The sequence below is a fragment of the Conger conger genome, chromosome 4 (assembly GCF_963514075.1).
Source record: "Conger conger chromosome 4, fConCon1.1, whole genome shotgun sequence".
Classification (NCBI taxonomy): Eukaryota; Metazoa; Chordata; class Actinopteri; order Anguilliformes; family Congridae; genus Conger; species Conger conger.
In genome coordinates, this window is record NC_083763.1 from 7,963,020 (window position 1) to 7,987,092 (window position 24,073).

General features: G+C 43.4%; 1 protein-coding gene across 4 annotated transcripts; it reads right to left on the reverse strand.

Moving 5' to 3' along the window:
* Window positions 1–548: 548 nt before the first annotated feature.
* On the reverse strand, window positions 549–23,342 carry tpm4a (tropomyosin 4a). 4 transcript variants are annotated; one of them, XM_061237653.1, is made up of 9 exons: window positions 22,907–23,338; window positions 18,496–18,621; window positions 6,229–6,362; window positions 5,579–5,696; window positions 5,396–5,466; window positions 4,321–4,396; window positions 3,830–3,892; window positions 3,625–3,694; window positions 549–1,658 (listed from the first exon to the last, which is right to left on the reverse strand). In XM_061237653.1, exons 1-9 carry the CDS (start codon window positions 23,018–23,020, stop codon window positions 1,576–1,578), a joined length of 855 nt encoding a protein of 284 aa, XP_061093637.1. In that variant the 5' UTR covers window positions 23,021–23,338; the 3' UTR covers window positions 549–1,575. The 4 variants fall into 4 exon arrangements, with proteins under 4 accessions (XP_061093637.1, XP_061093638.1, XP_061093640.1 ...); XM_061237656.1 differs by lacking the exon at window positions 549–1,658 and adding an exon at window positions 1,667–2,691 and having other exon boundaries at window positions 22,907–23,342; XM_061237654.1 differs by lacking the exons at window positions 18,496–18,621; window positions 22,907–23,338 and adding an exon at window positions 14,166–14,746.
* Window positions 23,343–24,073: the final 731 nt, after the last annotated feature.

A 24,073-nucleotide genomic window follows, 5' to 3' on the forward strand; every position in this document is an offset into this window, starting at 1 on the left:
ATACCAGGACACAAGAACTAGTGAACCAGACTGTTTCTTACAACACAGCTGATTCTACCAGACCATGTCCACATGCACACATCCCTGGAAATGTGACAAAATATATACTTCCCTCTCTGTAACTAGAGGGTGGAGACATATTCTCAAAGTGGACTTCCAGGAAAATGAGGAATTGATGGCTTTCATTAGAGTCCCCTGTAGTTGGTGTGTTTTCGTACTGCTTGCTGTAATTACACCATTCCTATACCCTGGGGGCGCTGGAATGGTATAGATTACACCGGCACGCCTTCATGCTACATTCCAGGGACAAACACTGATGTCTAGATAATGGTGTGGACCTCTAAAGTTCACTCAGACTATGGACCCTAAAACCAAGCAACACGGCGAGTCCATCTGTATGTATGTATGTGAATATATTTATATACAGTATGTACTCAAAATGCAGGTGGAATTCCATTCTTGTACTTTATTTAGTGTCAAAATGTAAAAAACTCTTGATATTCCATCCGGAGTATTTCACCTCAGAAATATGTACCACAACAGTAAGAAACTTTTTTTTTGTAAAAATTTATTGGATTGAAAGCTGGGGAAAGTGAAAGTTCAATACAGGATTCAGTGAGACAAATGAGAGACACTTGTTCCATGGCCCAAAAAAGAGAAGCATTCTCACCTGAATATTAAACACACAAAAAAACACAATTGTAGATGGATAGTTTTTGTCCCGGTCTAACAATCCAGACTGAATGCTTTGGCCTTGAGTTCCCCAGCAGAACAGTGGTAAAATTCTGAAGGAGTAAATGTGCTTTCATTCTGGACAATCTACCATCTACTATATACAATTGGCATCCATTATTCATTCGATTGGGATTCCAGTGCTGTATTTTTTGGTTCCTTATCTATATATTTTTCCCAACATAAAGCACCAGGAATGTTTCATTAAGAACATAGACATTGAATGAGTGGGGTAGAAAGACACCCCGGACAAATGGGAGGACAGAGAAGTACCTCTCACGTCTACAAAACTAAAATGTGTGTGGAGCATAAATTATTTAATTTTTGGTCCAGATGAGGTGTATGTAACACAAAAAAAAAGATTTTAAATATTTCTTCAATAATGTCCTTCTTTGGTCCCACTGGTTGAACATATTCCCAAGCCTGACGGACCCCCAATATAAAAAGCTTGCGACAGCTGCTTGAAGTGTTTCTGCTTCCCAAGAGCTGCCCTCCTCTCTCACCATCAGTGCTAAACACATCCCTGGGTCTCAGTATGTGCTGCTTTGTAAACGCAGGTTTTCCAGGGTAACTCGATGCTGTAAACATCTGCTAGAAGGACCTGGGTGTATGTGTGTGGGGGGCGGAATGTACTCTACACTTCAGTGGAGACACAACAGAGAGAAAGCAGTGGCTTTGGAAAGGAAGCATTGCAGATACAGACATAAGAGTGAATCCCCTCTTTTTCCTGGGAATAAGATTTTACAGACTGAAATGTGGAATGAGATTGAATATCCATGGAATGTTGCTAGAACTTTCTTCTGCTCCCTCTTCATTTTTTATTTTTTTTTATTTTTTTTACTTTTATAAGCTGTTCAGCTCCTGCAGCGTCTGGTCCAGGACTTGATGCATTCCCAAGTTTTCCTCTTTGGCACTTGACAGTTTTTCTGGAAAACAAATTCAGTAAGTAATATTTGAAACGGAAAAACACAAGGAACCATAATAATTCGCCTTAGAAAGTGGTGGTAATGTCTGGTAATTTCCTATACAGCTTTATACAGCTTTGCCATCGAGTGATAGCAAATATCTTAGATAACAGTCTGCACTATCGCAAATTTTATTTTTATGTATCTACCATGTTTTACATAACAGCTCTGTCCAAGCTAAAAGCTGCTATGCAAAACCTTGCCAACCAGTGTGGTTATGCACAAGGCAAAGGTCTGGTTTGAAGCCTCAAATGTATGTTTGCGGCACCAAAAAGTAATTTGAATTCCTGCTGTCTTCTGGATTTGTGAAGCAAGTTCTTTGCATTTGCACCATCATGGAATATAAACAATGCATTAGATTCGGCTGATATCAGCTGACCAAGTACAAAGGGTATTCAAGTGTGCTATGGCATGCATGTCAAATACTGCAGCAGTAGCCATACACCAGGGACAAACTGTTCCTTATGATAAATACCATGGAGTGTGCTAGCGCATATGGCAAGGACAGACATAATATGAATATGTGGAATACTGAGCTTCCATAAAGCAGTTATAAAACCTCACAAAACATTAACTCATATAAGCTATGGTCGCAGCACAGGTTTTAAGCATGACTTAACACTTTACACAAGCCAATCGTGACCTTGCGTTACACAACAGTACAAAAAAAAAGATTTCTAAATGTAGAATTTGAAAGCAAGAAGGAAATGAAAGGAAATAAGATCTCATAGGACAGAAAGCACTTTATTAAAGCTTTGATGTACAGGGTTGGCGGACAGGAAGGAAGCACAGAGAGCAGCAGAGGGAGGCCGGCGTGTTTCCACACGGTAGGAAACACAGCAGGCCTTCCAGTGCAGAGGTGGAGAGGGAATTCAGGTGCTCTCGGCAAGGGGTGAAAGGTGAAAGGTCGTCTACAAGGAGGTCATGTCATTGAGGGCGTGGTCCAGCTCCTCGCTGATGGCCTTGTACTTCAGCTTCTGAGCATAGAGTTCATCTGAAGGTCAAAGGCCAGCAGGCATGGTTCAGGGGTATGGTCAGAGGCAGCGATAGCAGAGGCAAGGAAACGAAAGAGAAGTGGCGATGAAGGGAAAGAAAAGGGAAGAAATGGCACAGGTCAGGAGAAGAAAGAGAAGCCTTGTTAAAGAATAGACATTAATATTAATGGAGGAACTCATTTCAAGTGGTCTATCTTGGCAATAGAAACTGGATCAAAGGTTGCAATCGCACTGCGTAGCCCCACAATATTATTTGTCACTAGACTCACAGTGGTTGTCAACCCATAACTGAAACAACTAATATTACATCTCTTAGGTCCTTTATGGAAAGAAAACTTCATATCTAAGCATCCACAACAGCTGTACTATTGTTTAAAAAGCATACATATTCTTTCTGTGCCTTCCATATGCTATAACTGAGTTGTTGGCTCTTGCATTAAATCAAATCTTTTCCTCTTTACTCCTAGAACAATTTCCATAAACGAACAAACTCACTAAAGTAAATTATTATTAATTTAGAGTGAAAGCTTTGACTGTAAATTCCCAAATTATATTGTGTCTTCTTTTCTTATCTAGCCTTTATCTACCCATACCAGTATTCATTGAGATTAAATCCTTCCTTACAAGAGACATCTGGTCTCCAGCCCTGAACTCTGGCAGCAAAGTAAAAGACATATCTGACATTTCCTAAGCTTCGCTATGCCAGTGCTTCCCAATGTTCTTCAGTCATGCCCCCCATTATTTTTCGGTCAGCGCCAACACCCCCCCCCCCCCACCCCCCCCCGTCTGGATGCTATTCCCTTCTTGGTTTCCGCTTAACCCCCCCACTTCAACCCCGACCATGCTCCCACTTTGGGAACCACTGTCCTATGCCAAAACCACAGGCTGAAACCATGTTACTCATCTCCACAGGGAAAAAACACTGCTCATACCTTCCAGGTCGTCGATGGACTTTTCCAGTTTGGCCACTGTCCTCTCCGCGAATTCTGCACGGGTCTCGGCCTGGGGCGAGACATGGAAGGAGACGGGGTCAGCACAGGGGAGGGGCACCCTCCCAACCTCCCTCAGCCGAGAGGCCTCACTGTGAGGCACACTCTCACAACCTTTCCCTGGACACGGGGCACAGAATGACCTCACCTCCTTCAGTTTGTCGGTCAGCACCTTGATTTCCTCCTCGTACTTGTCCTCTTTTTCTGAGTACTGAAAAATAACACGGAAGTGTTTTTCTGTAACTCAAGGGCAACCCACACACACATACAGTACACACAGTACTGTCGTACTAAATTTTGTTTCTATCATTACACAGGAAGGGGTGGACTCCCAGTAAACATTGCTCTGTTGTTGTACGGTTATCTCTTCCCACATGACCTGCTGAAATGACTGATATTGGCAGGAGTGCAGGGAAGCATGCTGTTCTGTGATGTGATGTGACACCAAGTGGGGCAGTGATCGAGTTTACAAAATGGCCGCCGTATAAGTCATGTACAATACATACCAAATGGATAAAAGTGGATTGTGAAGTCCAAAAAAGTAGAGAGACAGAGAGCCAGTTTTCTCTTAATTCCAGAGGGTGTTGTAGAGTAAATTCAAACATGAATCTGAAAGAAAATGCTGGGAGATTTGTCTACCTTCTCAGACTGAGCTTCTAGAGATTTGAGGTTGTTGGTGACGTTTTTCAACTCTTCTTCCAAGTCACTGCATTTGCTGTAAAGATGGGCAGACACACCAAGGGACAACTCTGAGAGATCTTTTCACCAATCATTCCATGTGTACCCGTCCCTGCACAGACCAGCTGTACAACCTAAAAACGACAACAATCTGGGAACTGGACCGTGGTACAGCACACATCTGCTATGGCTCAAATTAGTCGACTAAGACCTTAAGAGGAGCCATTTCCTGCTGTTCAGCTTCCTGACTCCCTTTAAAAAGGGGGAGAGAGAGAGAAAAACAGACTGTGGTTTAGTAGACCAGACGCAATTGTCAGTCACAATATGCACTTAGAGCTTCAAAAGATATTTGAAGTGCAGCCTAGCGTAACGTCATGTTGAGCGCACGCCCTGTGCGCTGGCCTTTCACCAGAGTTCTGCCGCAGCAGAGGAAGGACACCTCACTGAGGCTCCATCTTGGCTCTAGAACTTTCCAGCTTGTAAGTATTTATACTTTGAGAGCGATAGATCTGATCTGATATGTCAATGTTTTGAAGCCTCCAGGTAGATACTATGTTCCATATTAGGAACTGTTGTGGATTCATGTACAGTGTGTTCTAACGCTTAAGCAATTTGTATCAATATGTCAAAACAGCTTGTACTTCCAAGGATAAATGCAGAATTCACTGAGCTCAAAGCAAGTCTCCTGTAATGAACTTACATAAATATTAAAATGGTTTGATGGCAACAGCCCAACTTGGCTCGTCATTGCAAAATGATTTATTTCTTTGAATGAACTTAATAAAAATGTAGATGTTCAATGTAAACTTCCAATATCCCAGACAAGGGATCTCACAGTGGGAGGACAACCCAGGGCCCTAAGGCAGGGTGAGGGGGTTCAAAAGACCTGGACTAAAAACTTTTCCTTGGTCTACGATTTTAAGGAGGTCCATAGAGACCACATATGCACAGGGCCCAGAATTTAATGCTACACCCCTGATCCCAACACTGTGTACAACAGTGTGCTGTAATATATACGAACGTGTGCGGTGCTTACAGCTCTGACACTTCTGCCCTCTCCTCAGCTCTCTCCAGCTCCCCCTCCAGGATGACCAGCTTACGTGCCACCTGTGACAGACCACGACAAAACGAGGTTGAGTAGGAACCAGACACAGACAGGTCTGTAACGTGTCCAGGACAAACACACACACACACACACACACACACACACACAGCTCACCTCCTCATACTTGCGGTCGGCCTCCTCAGCGATATGCTTGGCCTCCTTCAGCTGCATCTCCTGGATCTCCATCTTCTCCTCGTCCTTCATCGCCCGGTTCTCGATCACCTTCATGCCTCTGCCGGAGAACAGAGCCAAGCCATGCAGACAGGCAAGAAAGGTTCACATCCATACGGCTCGTGCCAGCAAACTTTTAGGCATAATCAATGTCAGGCGCACGCTCAAAAATATAGTGACAACGGAGGTACATTTTTGTTCTTCAAGGATAAAATTTCCCAAATGCACCCTGAATGTACAGTAATGTTCTCTTTGGGTACAAATGAGGACATTTTCCAAGCAAAAACTGTAAAAATGGGGGTACAATTTCATGTACCTATAGGGTACCACCCCAGGGATAGGCATACCTTCTTAGGCACTCTTCATACCTTTATTTCATTGACATGTTACTCAACTGACTAAATCAACTTACAGTTCATTGGACTAAGCAGGGGGACAATCCCCCCAGGAACAATGCAGGGTTAAAGGCTGCACAGATCTTATCATGGCTATACTGGGGCTTGGTCCATGAACGTTGTGGGTCCCAGTCATGTACCTACGCCAGTATTTCTGAGAGTGCACGCACACAATCCCAGAATCCTTTGCTGACTGACCTCTCGCTCTCGTCGGCTGCCTTCTCGGCCTCTTCCAGCTTCTGCAGCGCAGTGGCCAGCCTCTCCTGGGCCCGGTCCAGCTCTTCCTCCACCAGCTGGATCCGACGGTTCAGAGCCGCCACATCCCCCTCAGCCTGACAGGAAGGGGAAGTCGGAGGTTACCATGGGGATCAGGGCACACTTACAGCAGAGGGACCTCCAGGCTAAAGGTCATGTGAAGAGGATCTCCTTTCTGGAAAGCAGCCATCTTGTGTGGGTAGAAGGCCTCTTGAATTATTTATACCCATGTATCAACCGGTGTGAAGAAATTAAAACTGAAACGCATCAACTAGAGCAGGGGTCATGGAGGGTTTCTGGTGTGTTTCAGCACGAGAGATACATTTCAAAGTCTTTCATTGGCTAAAGAGTCCACACACCTTGTTCTCAAGGCCTTAATTGGCTGCTGATTGAAAGGAAACCACAAGTACCAACAGACACTGCGGCCCTCCACGACTGGAGTTTGACACCCCTGAACTAGAGTATGTTTATTTCCTGTATATCTATTTGAAGGGATAGAAGGTTGAGTTCACGTAACCAATTCACCAATGTCTATACCGCAACACCATAAACAACAACCTGTAGGCTTTTCAATGTGATGAGTGCCTGTCTCTCTAAAATTCAGTTGAAAGGAACACTTAATAAATAAAGACACTGAAATGCCTCATCCGGTTAGCCGAGAAGACATCCTGGGTGAAACTGAAGACGCTGGACACCGTAGGGGATCTCTTACAACAATAAACAATCGAGGGGAAAAAAACCAAACACTTGTTTCCTCCCTGCACGCATCCACCCCACGGGTAGTTGTATTCATTCAGAGGATGGACACAATACAAGCCACACAGTCGGGTCCTCGCCATTAAGCCTCAATCCAAGCTACACAACTAGCAATTACTCCACTGTGATAATTACAATCGCTGTAGAGGAAAAATGACCAGGCAGTCATACATTAACATCTGCTACACTAGCTGTGTCACATGCTAATGTTATGTTCTACACAGTCTGCTAAAGGCAGAACTGTTAATACAGAGCCAGAACAGACCTCTACGCTATTTCTTTTTTTTTTTTTTTCAAGGAGCTCCAAATTTAGGAGCACGTAATGCATCGTAATCAGTAGATACGCCCCCTGATTACTTTTCCAGTTAGCGAATGCCCCTAAAATGGGAGCACTCACTGTAGAGCCCTGTGGAGACGGGAGGCACGCAAAAACCAGGCCCCGGGGGAACGCGGCAGGTTTGGGGAGCACAGAGGAAAACCGTAATTAGGGAAATCCGCGAAGAGCTCCCTTCCATTCGCTCACGGGCTGCGCATTCAGCCCACGGGCCAGCCGGGCTCTGTATATGCACTGTACTTCCTGTTAGTACTGTTTCAGCTCTCCACACTCGAGGCCCGCTTCATGCAGCGCAGCGGGCTCACAGGGGAAGCAGAGAGGGCTAAGCGGGAGGCGCTCAGCAAAATGGCGCACTGTCGAAGGGGTTTGTGAGACCCAGCGTGTGCACGCTGTTATTGTTGGATTGTCTTCATTATATACAACCCTCTGACGCATGCGAATACATTAAAGCTGCCTGTGAAAGGCAACACTACATACACAGTCTCAGGCAAGATGCCGTCGTGAGCGATGTAAAAATATAATGGCTGACTGTCAGTTCCTCCATCCGTAACCACAAGTTTCACCAAGCTAGTTTGAGGAGTAAAGAACGGGGGGCTGGGGGGGGGGGGAACACAGCCCAAAATTCCACCGTGGAGCTATTTTGCAGTTTTTGCCAGAAACATATTGCTTACAAATGAATACCTACTTTACTTTCACGGAAGAAATACCACAAAGACTCACTAAATATATACTGTATATTCCCGCAGGCGATTAGCTGAAAAAGTCCCAGCATGCAAATGTCCACATTCATTATATGGTTATTATTAAGGCCACGATAGCATCAGATCACTTGGCTGCACATTGATCTAGCACTGAGAGGGGGAAAAGACGAAAGAATGGGAGAGTTACAGGGACCTGAAAAACAGCTGAAGATGGCATTCATTGGCCAATTTCCTCTTAGGCACCTGGCATGGGTGATAGCATTGCAGTCTCTCTTTCTGACTTCCTGTTTGAGTGTGAGCTGAAATAAGCCCAAGCTGCCATCTGCCATCACTTAGACCTTGGCCCGGAAAAATAACAGCTAGGTTTTAAATACATACACTCTCTTTCGGCTGCACGCCCACTATTGAAGTACCGTTGTATAAATCTCTGGGACTTACGACATAAGGCATAAATGCTTCTTTTTTTTTTTTTTAGGCAGAGCGATAAAAATCTCTCGGGAAGCTATGACAGGAACATCTGCGGTTCGTTTCTCAATGATCGTAAAGAACACGGACATCCCGAAATGAACTTTTACACATTGAGACGGAATGTTAAAGGTAAATATCGAAACAGGAAATGAACCCGCGTTGTATCCTTTCTTTCTGTCTCTGCCCCTCCTCTGTCACTCCATTCATGGGGCAGAAAAAGCCCTCGCTGGCCACGCCCCCCCCCACCCCCCACCCCCGCCTGCTTACTCACTGAATTCTGCTGCTGCCAGGCCTGCATGCCTTATATGGTAAAACACACTCCAGAGAACGTCTGTGGTAGAATGACAGGAAGATGTACGAGTAATCACGCAAAAATCTAAACGGAACCATCTGCGTGAGCGGGAATCAGGATGAGACGGATTCTAGCGTCAGGGACACGCTGACAGGCCCACACGACACAAAAATTTCCCACTAAATACAAAAGAATAACTTTTGGGCAAATATGTCAAATCCACTGAACTTTAAACAGAGGGAAACGGCCTCTAAACTTCCACTTGAAATATTTAGCTAAATGTGCTGAATTAATTCTGCAGATACGAACATTACAAACAGGTTTATCATGTTATTATAAATACTTTAAAACGTATGGCTCACAAACAGTTCAGCCAAAAACTGTATGCCTAAAACTGTAATAAATAAATAATTCCTCTGTTGAAAAAAAAAATACCATGTGACCATTACCTTACTTTTCTGAAACTGAGCTAATGAACCCTTTGAACAGTAGGCTTTCTGGAATGTTTTTTTCCCCCACAAAATTCTAAGTCAGTGTTCTAGAACTCCATTACTTTCAATCAGCAGCAGTGACAGTTACATCAGCATTAGAATGTTGAGCTATGAAAACATTTCTGATCTCACACCTTAAAGGGGTTAAACAAAACCAGGGAGAGGTAGTTTTCGCTAATGAGATAAGACGTATATGCCAAAAGCCGTCTGTCACGGAGGTCACTGGGCCCAGTTGGCAGCTCATGACACGATAACTGTGCGCACCGCTGCCTCTCCAGGAAGACCCCTCTCGGCACTCTGGAACAACATTCACAATGAAGCCTCTTCAATGTGTTTCATGTTCATTTGCAGCTGGGAGGCCGTGAATGCCTCTTTGTCCTCTCTTGAGTACACAGTGCTATCACACTCAGAGGATATCAGCTTTCACGCCATAGGTCGGTCACGTGTTGAGTATAGCAGCGATACCTTATCAGTATATATTCTCCTATACCTCAATTATTTAAATTCAGAAAGAAAGGGTATACCGTTTCTATCTCTAGCTTAGAGAACGTGGGTAAAAGTGAAATGAAGTGAGATGAGGAATTTAACTATGCACCCATGTCAGCATTGCGGCTGTAATTAAGCCACAAAGCTTGTATTTATATCCATATTCATGGCATCAGTTGTGTTCTGAATTGCGGCCATTCTCTTACAGTCCCATCTGCATTGCAGGCAAAGTGGCTCTAAGATTCGGCCCTGTTAGGGACAGATATGTAAAATGCCGCTATAAGTTTCTGCCATGTGTTCCATTTCCCGCAGTTCTGCACACAGCACCAATGCAAAAGAGATTTAGAGATTTACGGGACAATTCATTAATTCATATTCACTTTCACAAAGTGCCACCATACCATATCCAGACATCTGAGCTCTATCCAGTTGTGGGTTTCAGCCAAAATAAAGTCAAGAATCCAAACTTGGGAAAAATATATATATTTTTTAAAACACAAGGATAGGGCCAGAACTCATTGTTTATTTCAGAACTTCGTAAAAAGCTTGAGTGAAGGAAAGTAAAAGGCTCACTCAGCTCTTCACCAAAACCAGGGCCCACGCCCCTATGAACAGCAGAGGGCCTATGCCAGTTCTGGTTAAAATAGCACTTATAAATCCATCGTCTTAGCTCATACATCATAACATTTCCCAGATCTCCCAGCACCCGAGCTTGCACAAGTCCTTTCCACTGTTTACGCTGGGACTTCTCTTCAGAGTTAAAGTCCCTAAACTCCAGACTGTATCACAGCTCTTAATGTACAGAGAAGTGGTGCATGGGATTCCACAGAAGTTTAGTATGAGTTAAATATGGAAAATGGCCCGGTTCCCAAACTTCCCATTCTGCCTGTCCAAGTGAAATATGCAGTGAAAGCAGGACTAGTGGCCTTCAGAAGCACAGTATATGTGTATCAGCGTCCTTACGGGTAAGACTGTGAGAACAAACCGGTCCTACTGACCTTCTGCCACATGGACATTAAGGCCAGCGAGGGCTTTTTCTGCCCCATGAATGGAGTGACAGAGGAGGGGCAGAGACAGAAAGAAAGGATACAACGCGGGTTCATTTCCTGTTTCGATATTCACTTGGGAAGCGGGGTGACACATACATTAGGCCTCTAGAATTTCTTGATTCCTCATGATTTTAATTCAAATCCCAAATGACTTTAATCAAAATTCCGAAATTTTGGAATTCTTCCGTCATTGACTAGTATTTGGGCCGATCTATTTGAAAATATTAGCCATGTTTTAGCTAGGGTTTTCTGTGTCTGTTGATAAAGGCTCATTCTGAGGCCAACTTATGAAAAATGACCTTTTCACATGGGAGAGTCTAACATCTCTGTCATGCTTTTAAATCAGTTTTACGAACATCACGGCTTCACAAACGTTCCAGTGTAGCAACGGCGGGAAACCCTGACTTGACAGTTCAACAAATGTCACACTGCTAAACGAATAGCATTTAGGGCTAGCCATGCATGTAATGAATGGTTCCCAATCAAGAAAACGCAAAAATATTAGGAGCCACAAAACCGCTCCAGGATACTTCAGAAGCACACGGGGCAGGGAAGGGTGTAGCCTGGCCCAGCAGAGTGAAAGGGTCCAGGTCTTTGAAAGGTTCCGCTTATCGGAGCAGTCATCTGGGCTTCGGCAGGGAGGACAGGAAGCTCAGTAGTAAAACAGGCAGTCAGAGTCCCGGGGCAGTTCCCGACAGGCAGGGTCCAGGAAGGGGCCGAGCTGCTGGAACATTCGGCGCGGCCACCACTCCCTCTACAGGAAGGCCTTACACACGGAGAGGGTACACGTTACAGCGGGGTCCAAAAGTGGTCCTCTCTCAGTGGGGGGGGGGGAGACCACATAGAAAATCTGGGACTTGTTTTTAATGTAATCGTGGAAATGAACGGAACGTTTTAGGATTTTGAACAATGTAAAACAAAATTAAAGTTACTTCGACGCTATGCAAGATCTACTCGAAGACAAAGCAAGGAGTGCTGCATAATCCACAATCACCTGACCTCAATCCCGTTGAGCGTTTATGGGGACGGTTGAAGACTGACCAAAGCCAAGCGTTCAGTAACATCACAAGACGCTCTTTGGAACATTGTCAAAAAATGCCGGCATAACATGGATCACCAGGTTTTGCACCAATTTGTGGACTCCATGCCAGTTTGAGTGCACGTAAGGTGGGGGACATACCGAAATTCTGATGCACATTTTTCACAGATTCAACTTCTCACTCAAATTGTTATGCTGATAATATTAATTTGGAATGCAAACATTTGTATAAAATTAGAAAATAATGCTAAATAGAAGCATTTTCACTAGTGGTCTCAGACTTTTGGACGCCACTGAACAGAGCACCAGCATCTCTAAAGTTGGTGGCAAAAAAAAAAAAAAAAAAAGTAAATAAAAAGCTCAACAAATTCAACATGAAATTACTTTCAGGTTAAAACAAAGGCCTTGGTTACGAAATTACGTCATAACCTGGAGACCGCTTCTTTATTTGGGAGAGGTCTGGAACCGTTTAGACTAATATAAAGTGCATACACGTTACAAGGATTAACTCCTAGTAATGATGAATACCAAAGAGACCACTTCAGCAGTTATCAGTCACCTACCGCGTTCAGAATTCTTTCAATGAGTCTATATATAGAGGAAAGAGCTAGTACCAAAAAAATCTAATCAGATGGAACTCAAGATGGAGGGTGATACAAAGTGATTTTTCTGCTTATTAGTGAAACAAAGATGATCACATCTTTGGCAAGACACCACATAAAGCTAACCTGCCAAATTACACACTAAACCTGAACTTAACACCCTCTGAAGCCTTTACATTTTAATAAACCATTTTCATTTATACACAACTGATTACAAGGACCAGATTAATGGCATGTGGTCAAGGTGTGTTTTAATGTTCAGGTGCACAGTTTAAAAACGGCAGCAGGCGTGAAGCACAGTGAAGTCTGTCTGTGGTCATTGGCAGACATTACGTTTGTAACTGGGTTACAAAGTTCTCACTCATCAATACATGCCTGAGAATGCCACCTCACCTCACCTGTGGGTTGGGCCAGGCCCTGAACAGAAAACTCTCACACAGAAAGCCTGCTGTATGCCTTCAGCATCTAACTGAGGATAGTATGAGCAACTGTGTAACTGATGTAATCATTATGAATCGAGAATCATCTCTGGACGCATTACAGTACATAAACAGGGTTCTTCTGGGGGAATCGCACTAGTGTTCGCCCTGTTTCTGCAATCATCACATTACATCACCATACCACCTACGCAAATAGCACTTAACATCACAAACCTGAATCTAAATTTTGCTGCCATTCCTAATAATCTGTTATACTACTTAAGGAAAGAGTCCTCCCAAACCACACATTCCACAGTCATGTCTGTGAATGCATAATTTCATGCTTTCTGTCCAAGGGAAACATAGCCTATACATACCAGAACCCCTGGATTTTGCTCACAACTTCACAATCTCTTATAAAATGTCCAGGAGATTTACCAGGAAGAGGAAATGCTGTGTGCCTATTCAAATATTTAAAAAACACATCCGTTTATTTTGAGGACAATTTAAATCTTGGAAACTCAATGCACTTGACGTGCCAGTTATGGCCATCAAAGTAATATTACATCATCAAAACGGGATTTGCCTCTAATACAAGCAATAATTCGTGTTATTATAAGGATCAGAATTCACTGAATTGTCAATAACCGATTTGAGCGTAAAACAGTACCTTAATGTTAAAAATACTCAAGCAAATAACCTGCAATAATGCAAGGTATGCATTATGCTGATTTCGCATTATAAGGAAGGTAATGCAACATAAATGAACTATAGCCTACTGCTGGCCATTCAAACGGAGCACAAAAACAGACAAATCTATATTGTGGTAACTAAGTAACAGTCGCGGCAAACAAAGCTGAAACTGAAAACAGTTTCGGTACCAGTTTCAAACCCCCACAGAGTAAACACTAAGGTGATAACTATATTTGAAGTTGAACATAATTGTATCCGATGTTGAAAATAAAGTGTCCCCGGCACACGACGATTACGACCGCTAAGTACGAGGCACGCGCTAGGACCATTAGGAATTCGGTTCATTTTCACTTTTTATAGGAACCAACGCCTAGCATTATGCTCATACTCTGTACCATGTACCGGATGATCAATGAATGTGCGTGGCAATTTTTATCCAGCATTTATACTATCCACGTTTACACAATTTCAAACCTAGCGAGAAGACAGAAAGGCACATCAAGCAATCGAGTGAGCAGGAAGAGTAAATCTTTTTTTTTTTTTTTCTCACTTTTTCTCGAAGTTCCCGTTCACCGTCCAACTCTCTCTGTAAAATCTGGGCTCGGTCCTCCGCATCGTCGGCTTGTTGTTGCAAAGTCTGGATTTTTCGTTTAACTGCGTCCAAAGAATTCAAACCTGCCATTATAGAATAGGATGGAATGTATCGAAAATATAACCTAAACTTTGTTTAAAACAAAAATCAAACTGTGCAAAAAAAAGGTATCAATTTATAAAAGTGTAAATATATTTAAATATTAGCCTATTCACAAGTTGTAACAAAAAATAATAATACAAAAATCTTTGGTGCAAAAATAGTTATCTTAATCGGCTCTCAAGTGCAAAAAAAAAGTTTGATTTAGACTAAAGAAGTAGCTAGATATTTCCACAAATGCGACTATTGGAAATTTTGCTTCAGTTCAGTACAAAGAGCTTTATGAAAGTACAAAACGGCTACTTTCACAGTGTCATTTAATCCTCGGAATGCAATATTAACGCGTTAGAGAGGCGAAGCGTTCTAGTTAGGAAAGGGGAGATAGAAAGGCAGGATTGTTCAAGAAAGTTAAGGCTAAATCCTCCAATCCTGAAGAGAAGTGCGCTTCAGATGAGGTCACGGTTTCAGTGGGAGGCGGGGCGTGCCTGGGTGATGCTTTTCCGAAGAGTGTGTGTGGAAGGGATGGTCTCGCTCTACTGCTGTAGTTTAATGCATTGAAACATCCATTTCTGGGAAGCTTTGCTTTAACATCTTAGCAAAAAGGCGCTCACCATTAATTCCCTACGCTGTATTCATCAAGTTAATTTGTTTGTCCATTGTACTGGTAGCCTACATGTCATTCCAACGTTTCCGATCGCTCGTGTATTGTAAGTACACTACCCTGCTGAAAAAAACAGCTAGGTTTTGAAACAGCTGGTAGCTGGCTGACCAGTTAGACCAGCTCCATACTCAACATGGTTTGACGTGGTGCTTCAAGCTGGTCATAGTCGGATTTTACACCAGGGTAGCTATCAAACTGAGATATGTGATACAATGTGCAAGCCTGGACCATTAATACTACAGCCAAGTGCATTCATACATATAAAAGCCTGATTGGGTTTCCTCACCCCAAGTCACAATACACAGTACATTGAAGATATATTTGTAAGTGTAAATGTGTCTGTCTGTGTAACTGTACTAAGGTGACCTTCAACAAAATGAACTGGCTAGTAAACTAGTATGTGTAGCAAGTATAACAATCCAGTAAAATCCTACATACATGTATGGGGTGTTATTTCCTTGCGTGCTTGCGTCTGACAATCGACTATTGTCCTTGCGTCATGCTGTAAGCGTCACACAGCAGTTATAGGATCCAAGGCACTCAGACTTGCATTACAAATGTTTGGACTGTCACGTGATCTCTGTTTTACGCTGGGTTGACTTTCGATCTTTGGGCAGCGGCACGTCCTCACATGGTTTTCATTTCTCACAGTGTGCAGCGGGACTCTTGTCGAAGGTTCAGAGTCAATGACTTTCCGGGACCATTCAAAGTGTGCAAATGAATAGGTGCAATGTACATATCTGTTCTGCGGTATGTGTTTTTACTGATATACCGGTCGTAAAGTTAACAAAGGAACTTCCTTTATTTCTTTCATTCGTCTTTGGGCGCAGGGCCCTGTATAGTTCCCACTTCAACAAACTGTCATTTGACAAAATACAGAATTGTACACTGGAAATGATTGATGTATTCAATCTTCAACATAAACAATGCCTGTTCTAATTACAGGAGGAAAAACTTTGGTTTCCCCTCTAAACTCTAATGCAGACATGCCATTTTCCTCTCCTGAGTGGGATTTGCTTAAGTGCCGTACTTTTCAGCGAGGTAAATACAGTAGTACAGAAGTTATGCCTGCTGCCCTGTTCGGTTGGGAGACAAAATTCAGCTGGTTGCCATTTCAGGGCCCTCTCTCTTATTTTGTCTGATGGAAATGTGGGAGAACTGCTCAGAGAAATCCGGCCCTGCGATTTGCCCACCGGAAAGCACCGAGCATTGATTTCATTAGACACAGGAGTGTGGGGTTTGCTGTTTGCTCTAGGAACATTCCTGGAATTCCTGGGCCGCTGCAGAGCGAGTGGAGCCCGGTCTATGTATGGGCTTATCAGCAACAGGGCTGCAAAAGGGGCCATTTCATCACCGATCACTCCCTCACCACACACTTTATTATGTCCCCTGCATCCTGTCCCCCCTCTCTGCTAACTGGCACTGTCAATTGAACTACTACGCTATGTGTTTGTCGTCCTAACAAATGGCGTTTAGCCCCTTGCAGCGCAGTGTATTTTCAAGGCAAGGCAAGGCTCCAGTGTCGGTCCTGGAGCCCAGTAATCCACGTCCTCCCATGCGCGCCACAGGGCTGTGGATTTCCCTGGGAAATCCGGAAACTCTTGACAATACATCGAGTTTCTGCGTGGCAACGAGAACGCGGGAGGATCAAAGTTGACGATTTTGCTCGCCATAAAGGCACCTATAGCGGCACTTTTCCAACAAAGAGGTTGGAGGTTATGTAATATTGTATTCCCAGTGGATTAACTAAACAGAAACTTCTGTGCTGCGTTCTATAAACTGTATCTTTATTTCTCTGTTTATTTATTAGGTGTTGCTTGTGACTAATGTCTTGCTATCTGTATGCCAAATCTTACTGCAACTGTTGCACAAGATACGGAACCCAAAGCGTTAGGAAAGTTAATTGATTTTGCCTGCTCCCATGAAACTTTCTTTCTTTCTTTCTTGGGGGAAGGGTGTCTTAGCAAACTGTCAATTAACTCATTTGCTCATACAGTGTAAATTTCCATCCTACTTTCAATGCTCAGTGCTTTCCCTTCCCAATTAGGTATGCTTAGTTGTATTTGTATTATTAAAGGGATGGTTGCACTGCACACTAGTGTAAGTAACATTAAAATTTTTTAAAAATTATATCAGGACAGTGAACTATCCCTTTAACCCGGTTTCATTGTTAATGGTCAATGGTCAACGGTTGGGATTTATATAGCGCCTTTATCCAAAGCGCAGTACAATTGATGCTTCTCATTCACCCATTCACACACCAACAGCGATTGGCTGCCATGCAAGGCACCGACCAGCTCGTCAGGAGCATTTATGGGTCAGGTGTCTTGCTCAGGGACACTTCAACACGGCCCGTGCGGGGGATCGAACCGGCAACCCTCCGACTGCCAGACGACTGCTCTTACTGCCTGAGCCATGTGGCCCATTGTTACAACCTCCTGCTCTGTCAATCAGTGAGAGCACAGACCTCACTTCTCTGAAACACATGCTGTTGTTGTCTGCAACTTCTTCTGACTCTGAAGTCCATCAGTCGAGCTCGTTCTGGCCTTTTGTCAGCTGAGCACACTGCTTGTGCAGGCAGAGTGCAAGTGCTTGATTGGCCAGAGGAGGTAGCTACCCACCAATCAAATTCTTCCCTCCCTGGGTGATACATCAGTCAATTATGTGCTAATCAGCAGCCGTGCTGGAATGGATATGGCATGGATTCGGCACCAGCACCCATAATTTACAAAGCTTATTTACAAAGCTCATATACTGATAGTATCTCATTGTTTGCATTTTATTACTCTAGCTTCAGCTTTAATATGTGTTCCTTAACAAGCAATGACTTCAAGTTTCTTACCTCCTTTATCAAAAGGGCATATAGAATATGCATAGTGCTTCTGAAATGTACTGTTTCTGCCTGACTTCTCATCACTAATGCATCACTCAGCGCTTTGGATAAATAATATATAAATATTTGCAGGCATTTACCATTTTGACCATTTTGACCATTTGCCGAGTTTAGGGTAGAATTTCCCCTTTTGAAAAATAACTACATTGTGGATAAGTTATCTAATCAATGTTAAAAATACAGACAGTATGCATATCCTATGTGAGCCTATGACTTAGAAATGTTGTCAGAATATAGACTCATGAATTAAAATGGTTATATCTGACCTTTCAGAAAATTAGGCAAAGAAAAACGCTCAACTGAAAGTGTCTCATTTACCAGGGTGGTGGTCCCACAAGCAAGTATAGCGTCAGTGCAATAAAGGACTGCACTACCCTTGCCACTACCAAAGGGAGTGCAATCCTTTATTGCACTGACTTTATATCTGACCTTTACCATCGCTTAAGGCTAGCTTCTGTGCTGTTTTTGATTCATTTAAACTATGTGATAACTAATAAACAGAGTGGTGGGGTCTGTTGTTGTTTGGGTGACATGTTTCCAAGGAGAGGGGGAGACTAGGGCCAAATTTTTTACGGCTCGTCATGGAGAACGTGTGAGCAGGGCCCAGTAGACGAAAGCCTGGCTTCACTACTCACGTCTGTGGCCTTCTTCTCTGACAGCTCCAGTTTCTCTTGGGCATCCTTCAGGGCCTCCGAGTATTTGTCCAGCTCATCCTCCGTGCCCTTGAGTTTCTTCTGCAATCCGATCAGCTCTTCTTCCAACTAGAAAACAAGTCGATGTGTCAGAAAGGTACGTTACAAGTGGACTGGGAATGAGTTTGACCTACATTGACCTACAAAATTGTTCCATTACATCATAAGGATCTTAGCTCACGCTGCTTAATAATTAATGTATAAAGTGTGCCGATAATAACCAGTTATTCAGTAACTGTCAGTTGTCAATTGACCGTACAGCACTGACACACACGTCTGTGCACACAAAGTTAATGGTTGGCTTTATTATCTCCTAAAAATTCCAACTGCTGAGTTAGAGAACCACAATTCCCACAACACAGTATAAAGATAACATTGTTATATCATATAATATAATAATATCCTTTGGCCTTTCCAAGGTCTAGGACAATTATACAAGGACACAGCTTCTTCAATATCAGTACAAAAATGGATTCTTATGTTTCATGTCTAGACATCACACAGATTGCAATACCTTTATTTTTTTCTTTGCCTATGATAAACACCCATGTGAAAAGTACTTTAAGAGATTCTAAAATAGTTTACCAGAAATTGTAGTATTTATGTTCTGTATCCTTTCACGATGAAGAACTGTTGTTGCAGTAGCGCAGAGTCTTGCGGTCGGCTTAAATGAGTTGAATTTAATTACCATGAACCAAATTGCCTCGAACATTGTGAATTTTCATTTCTGTAATATTTTTTCCGCCCAGATTTTCCTTGGCATTGCGTATTGCTGTATAAAGAACTATAACGATAACGCTGTAAGTAGTCTCGCGGCTATGCCTTCTGCTATTTTTGAACGCCCTGTAAATTCAAATGGATTTCGATTAGCTGTTAGTGTTTTATGGTTCATGTACCTGGATAAAATCTCCCTGAAAGTGATCCCAACGATATTGTTCGTCATTTTCCTTGCCGTTGCAGTTGTGGTGTGGATTCCACTATCCACTTCAGTTGGAACGATTTTTAAAACAACATTTATCGTGATCGTTATAGTTATCGTTCTTGGTATGGATGAGCTTTTATAGTTCTATTTCTTGGCGTCAACTAAGGTTAGGTACAATGGCTAAACATCAATATTTTCTGTATGAGGCCCGCTCCTCCCAGTTGTTAAAATTATCTGTGTTTTGAACAGCCTGCATAGTTTCCTTGATGTCAGCGCAAGGTAACAAAACACCGATATCATCACAATCATTCCATTCAGCTTTATTTGTGCAACCTGTTCTGTTCCTTAAATTAAATTCAACGATAAAACCGCATAATAGAGAGGCATCCATTAAATGCCTGTTCATTTTAGTCTTGGTTTTGTGATGGACACGGTATGATAAAGTTGACTGCTGGTTCTCTGAATGTAAAAAAGAGAGGGACCTCAGCACTGCCACAAAAGCAAAACCCCACTGTGCAATTTCCATGTGAACAGCACTTCTGAAGCGATGCGTCCTTCTGCATCAGCTTCCAATTACAGGACGGCTTCATCTTGAGCTTCTGAGTCAGGCTAATCCCGGAGAGCTGGCAACAATTCTTCACCATCCTGGCATGGAAATGGCACCATTTATGTAAAAAAAAGAATAATAATTTGCTCCAGCCTTTTTGAACTGGTTTGGGGGAAAAACATTTGCAGCGAAAGCCATCCATGCTGTAAAATCCAGCTATGCCAGTTTGAAAATTGAGCAGGTCAAGCTGGTCATAAACTGCTCTTGCTGGGTATGAGCTGGTCAACCAGCTAGTGCTGGGGGCTTGTCTGAGTCTCTTTCAAAACATAGCCTTTGGTTGTCAAATCATGTCAAGCTGGGGTCTGAATTGGTCAACCAGCTAAACCATGTTGAGCTGGGAGCTTGTCTGAACCGGTCAACCAGCTAGACCATGTCGAGCTGGGAGCTGGTCTGAATTGGTCAACCAGCTACCAGCACTTTCAAAACCTAGTTGAGCTGTGTTTTTCAGCAGGGTTAAGCTTTAAACTCTGGTGAAGTTTGAAGTTCCAGATTCAGTGAAGTTGGAAACGGTTGACAACACCCTCTGCTGTTTCTCAGCCACAGGTCCGGAGTGCACAATTCACAATGTATTTTTAGTCAAGACTAACAAGCCTTCTGGTATGTGGCATGCTTGCCACCCACAAATCAACAGATGATAAGTATCACTAATCAGCGTATGACTCCATCTGTTTAATTCCCCGGAGTGGTTCAGATAATCCTCCTGGATTCTGCCAGACTATCTCCTGTTGTCTAAAAATACAGTGGGTGTACTGCTGACGGCCGCCACCTCCGTTTCCCAGCCACTGAGATCACCTGTCGGGCAGTGTGACAGTCTCCAGACCCAGTATCCTTACCAGGCCAGCTCACAGTTCAACATATCAGTTCAATTCACTTCAACTTTATTTGTATGAAAATTTAGAATGACCAAGATTGAACCCTTAAAAAAAAAAAAAAGAATGATTCACCGCTGGGAAGAAAAAACACTGAAACGGTGGTGAGGAAAAGACGTCCGGTGGGAAGAAATTTCGGACGGACGCCGGCTACGGAGGAGTTGCCCATCCTTCGCTGGCCAGCTTAGTGTCAGTAATTAAAGTTAGCCTAAGTGGTAATAGTGAGGTAATGGGAAACCTATGGGAACAAATAATCATAGTGGCCAGAAAGATTATAGCTTGAGGCATTACACTAGTGCGCAAAATAGACTTTCAGAGCATAGAAGTGTCCATTAATGTGCATGTCTGGATAGCAAGGTGATTCATCTCGGGCTCCGGAGTGAGGGCTTGAAACAGGGGAGGGTCAGAAATGCATTCCAGGAGCGTTTCGACCGCGGCGTGATCAAGCGCAGACCCACAGATCAATCTTCACGTCAAAAACCCAGAGCAGGTCCTACGGTTTACCCCCCGTCTTCTGCACACCTGTGTGCGCCCCGGCTTAATGTCACAAAAGCCCAACGTCCTCGGGGCACTCCGTCCTCCACAAAATCCTCCACATTCCAGCCCAGAGCAAACATTTCTATAGAGGGTATGTGTATTTGTACAATGCGCAATGCCCGTGGGTAAGGCACAAAAGCACATAGGAACATGGCAGTCAGCATAGATATGCAAAATGAGTCTTTACATGCTGGCTGCATTACTCAAAACGGACATATAGCGTGGTTCAGGCAGTGCAGAGAGGCAGACAGAATTTGGGAAATATCTGAGCATTCCTGGGCTTCCTGGTTTTCCGGCAGGCTCCTAAATGCGTCTCTTCCGAAGGCTTCGGCTGTCAAATGCGAAGGCATTCCTATCACAGGGGGTTTGGGATCGACTTCGTTTTTCACTCCGTCTTCTTGAATAAGTGCTCCCTGTGCTTGACACTTGGTGAGCTTAGCCCACCTCAACAATTTCACGCTTTGCTTTTTCCCCCCCTGCAGCACCGTGTGCTTGTGTTACTGCAGTCCTGGCTCTTTCCCTGTCCCGACACACGCCTCAGCTGGTGAAGGACCCTTTTCTCTGGCTGGAACAACTGCGAGTGGGACCCAGTGACCTGGAGAGTCGGTGCCCCTTTTCATTCTGCCGGCTTCAAAGCGCCTCAGCTTAACTCCGCTCACTGAGGTTGTGATCATTGAACAAGCCTGTACAAGGGTCACACTGACTATCAAACTGAAATTAAGTTGTGGTCACCCAGATTGACATGGAAAGGGAGACACACTGCTACATGTTTTGAATTTGTCCTCAGTTTAAGACTATTAGCCAGGCTGGTTTGTCTGTCAGAACTACGTAAGGGACTGTGAGTACATATATTGTCTATTTATATAAAAAACTGAATGGGGAAAAAGACCAACAGTTCTACTGATTCATTCAAGCTTCAAATAAAAAACAAGACATTATGACGTCATCTGATTACTAACTAGATTTACATATTAATGCAGATTACTGAGTTGCGATGTGTTTAGCTAAAGTCATAGGGTTCCTCCCTATGGAGAGCTTTTGAACAGGTGTAGCAACCAAGGAGAAGGTCCTGTTTTGTCACCTTTTCATTTCAGGCAATGGACATACAGCAGATGCAAGCAACGCAGTAATTTGCAGTATCCATGAAATACAAACCTCAAAGCCAAAGTTTTCTCACCATCAGGATCAAAATAATTTAAAAATAAAAAAAGAACTTCAAACTTCATAAATCAATCTTTTTCACACTTCAATTAGAAGATTACAGTCACGTGGTACGGCATCACATCGCAGGTCCTTTACAGTGACGTGATTGTGAACTTGGGCTTGGACCATGATATGCCCATAAGACTGATGTGTGCCATATCCCAACCTGTGGATGTTTTTATCTGCAGATTTGTGCCCTTTCCTTCCCCGCCTCACCTGTTTGCATTTGTCCTCGGCTGCCTTCTTGTCCGTCTCGGCCTGTTCTGCGCGGTCGATGGCATTCTCCTTGTCCAACTTCAGCATCTGCATCTTCTTCTTGATGGCCTCCATTTTGGCTGCTTGTGTTGGGTGTCTTACAAAGCGAAGAAGTCGGTAAATAAATGAAATGGCCGACTAAAAAGTCTAGTTTAAAAAAATAACTAGACTGAGGTCTTAAAAAACGCAACTCAGCAGTGCCTGCTCTTTTCAAATCAGGGATCCTTAGTCAGAGTCTGGAGAGAGAGAGGGGGGGAGGCAGACAGTCAGTGAAAGAGAGAAAGAAAGAGAGAGAGAGAGAGTCAGAGAAGCAAGAGAAAGCAGCGCAAAGCGATGCAGACTCAGACCAAGTGCTGCCGTCAACGATTTAAGCTCCTACAAAACCTGACTGGAGGTTTTGGAGACAGTCCTGGTCCCTGGTGCCCCCCCCTCCCCCTGCCAATAACACACACTCTCTACATCACCCACACCACTCACAGTGCCCCCACCCCATCCAAACCCACTCAAAGCCTTACTAAGGAATGGCTTGGACTGTAGTCTCTCGGAGCTCCCAGCCGATCTCCTTATTTGGATTCCTGTGTTTTACTTTTTAAAAAAACAGTTGGAGGAGAGAGAAAGGTCTTGTTTCCACATTTAACCCCAACACCAAGGATAAGATACTGAACATTCTGTTTGAAACACACGCCTGTTCATCTGTGAGCTGGAGTATTGAAGGAGAATGGTTAATGCAGGGGGAATGTTTAAACTTTAATAGCAGTAAGTAACTGAAGGAGTGATGGTGGTGCAGGGGAAACATAAGTCACAGGTCTCAAGTCTAGGAGAGGCCTCCTGTTTGCACTTTGTCCGGGTTATCTGCCAGATCTGTTAAAGGCAGCCATTTTGAGTTTCATTCGCCCATTCTTCCTTCACCAAAGCTGCTGAAATGAATGCCAGTAACCAAGTTTGGGAGCAACTGAGCTGCCTTTTTCGGCCGTGAAACTGGACTGTTGAAAGAGGACACGAAAACCCGCATTGAAAATGAATGCTGCCAAGAAAATGGGAGAGAAATATGCAAGCAATTCCTTCGTAGCATTTGCATCAATACTTATTAAGACTGTCAGATCGTCTTTTCCCGAAGTCTGAGAAGTA

Bases quoted from the DNA above. Each gene is read 5' to 3' on its own strand.
- tpm4a (XM_061237653.1), bottom strand. From the start codon at position 23,020: ATGGAGGCCATCAAGAAGAAGATGCAGATGCTGAAGTTGGACAAGGAG. The intron at 3,893-4,320 runs GTAGACAAATCT...GTTATTTTTCAG, and splicing joins TAGAAGCTCAGTCTGAGAAG to TACTCAGAAAAAGAGGACAA. The intron at 3,695-3,829 runs GTGAGGTCATTC...GTCTCGCCCCAG, and splicing joins TGACCGACAAACTGAAGGAG to GCCGAGACCCGTGCAGAATT.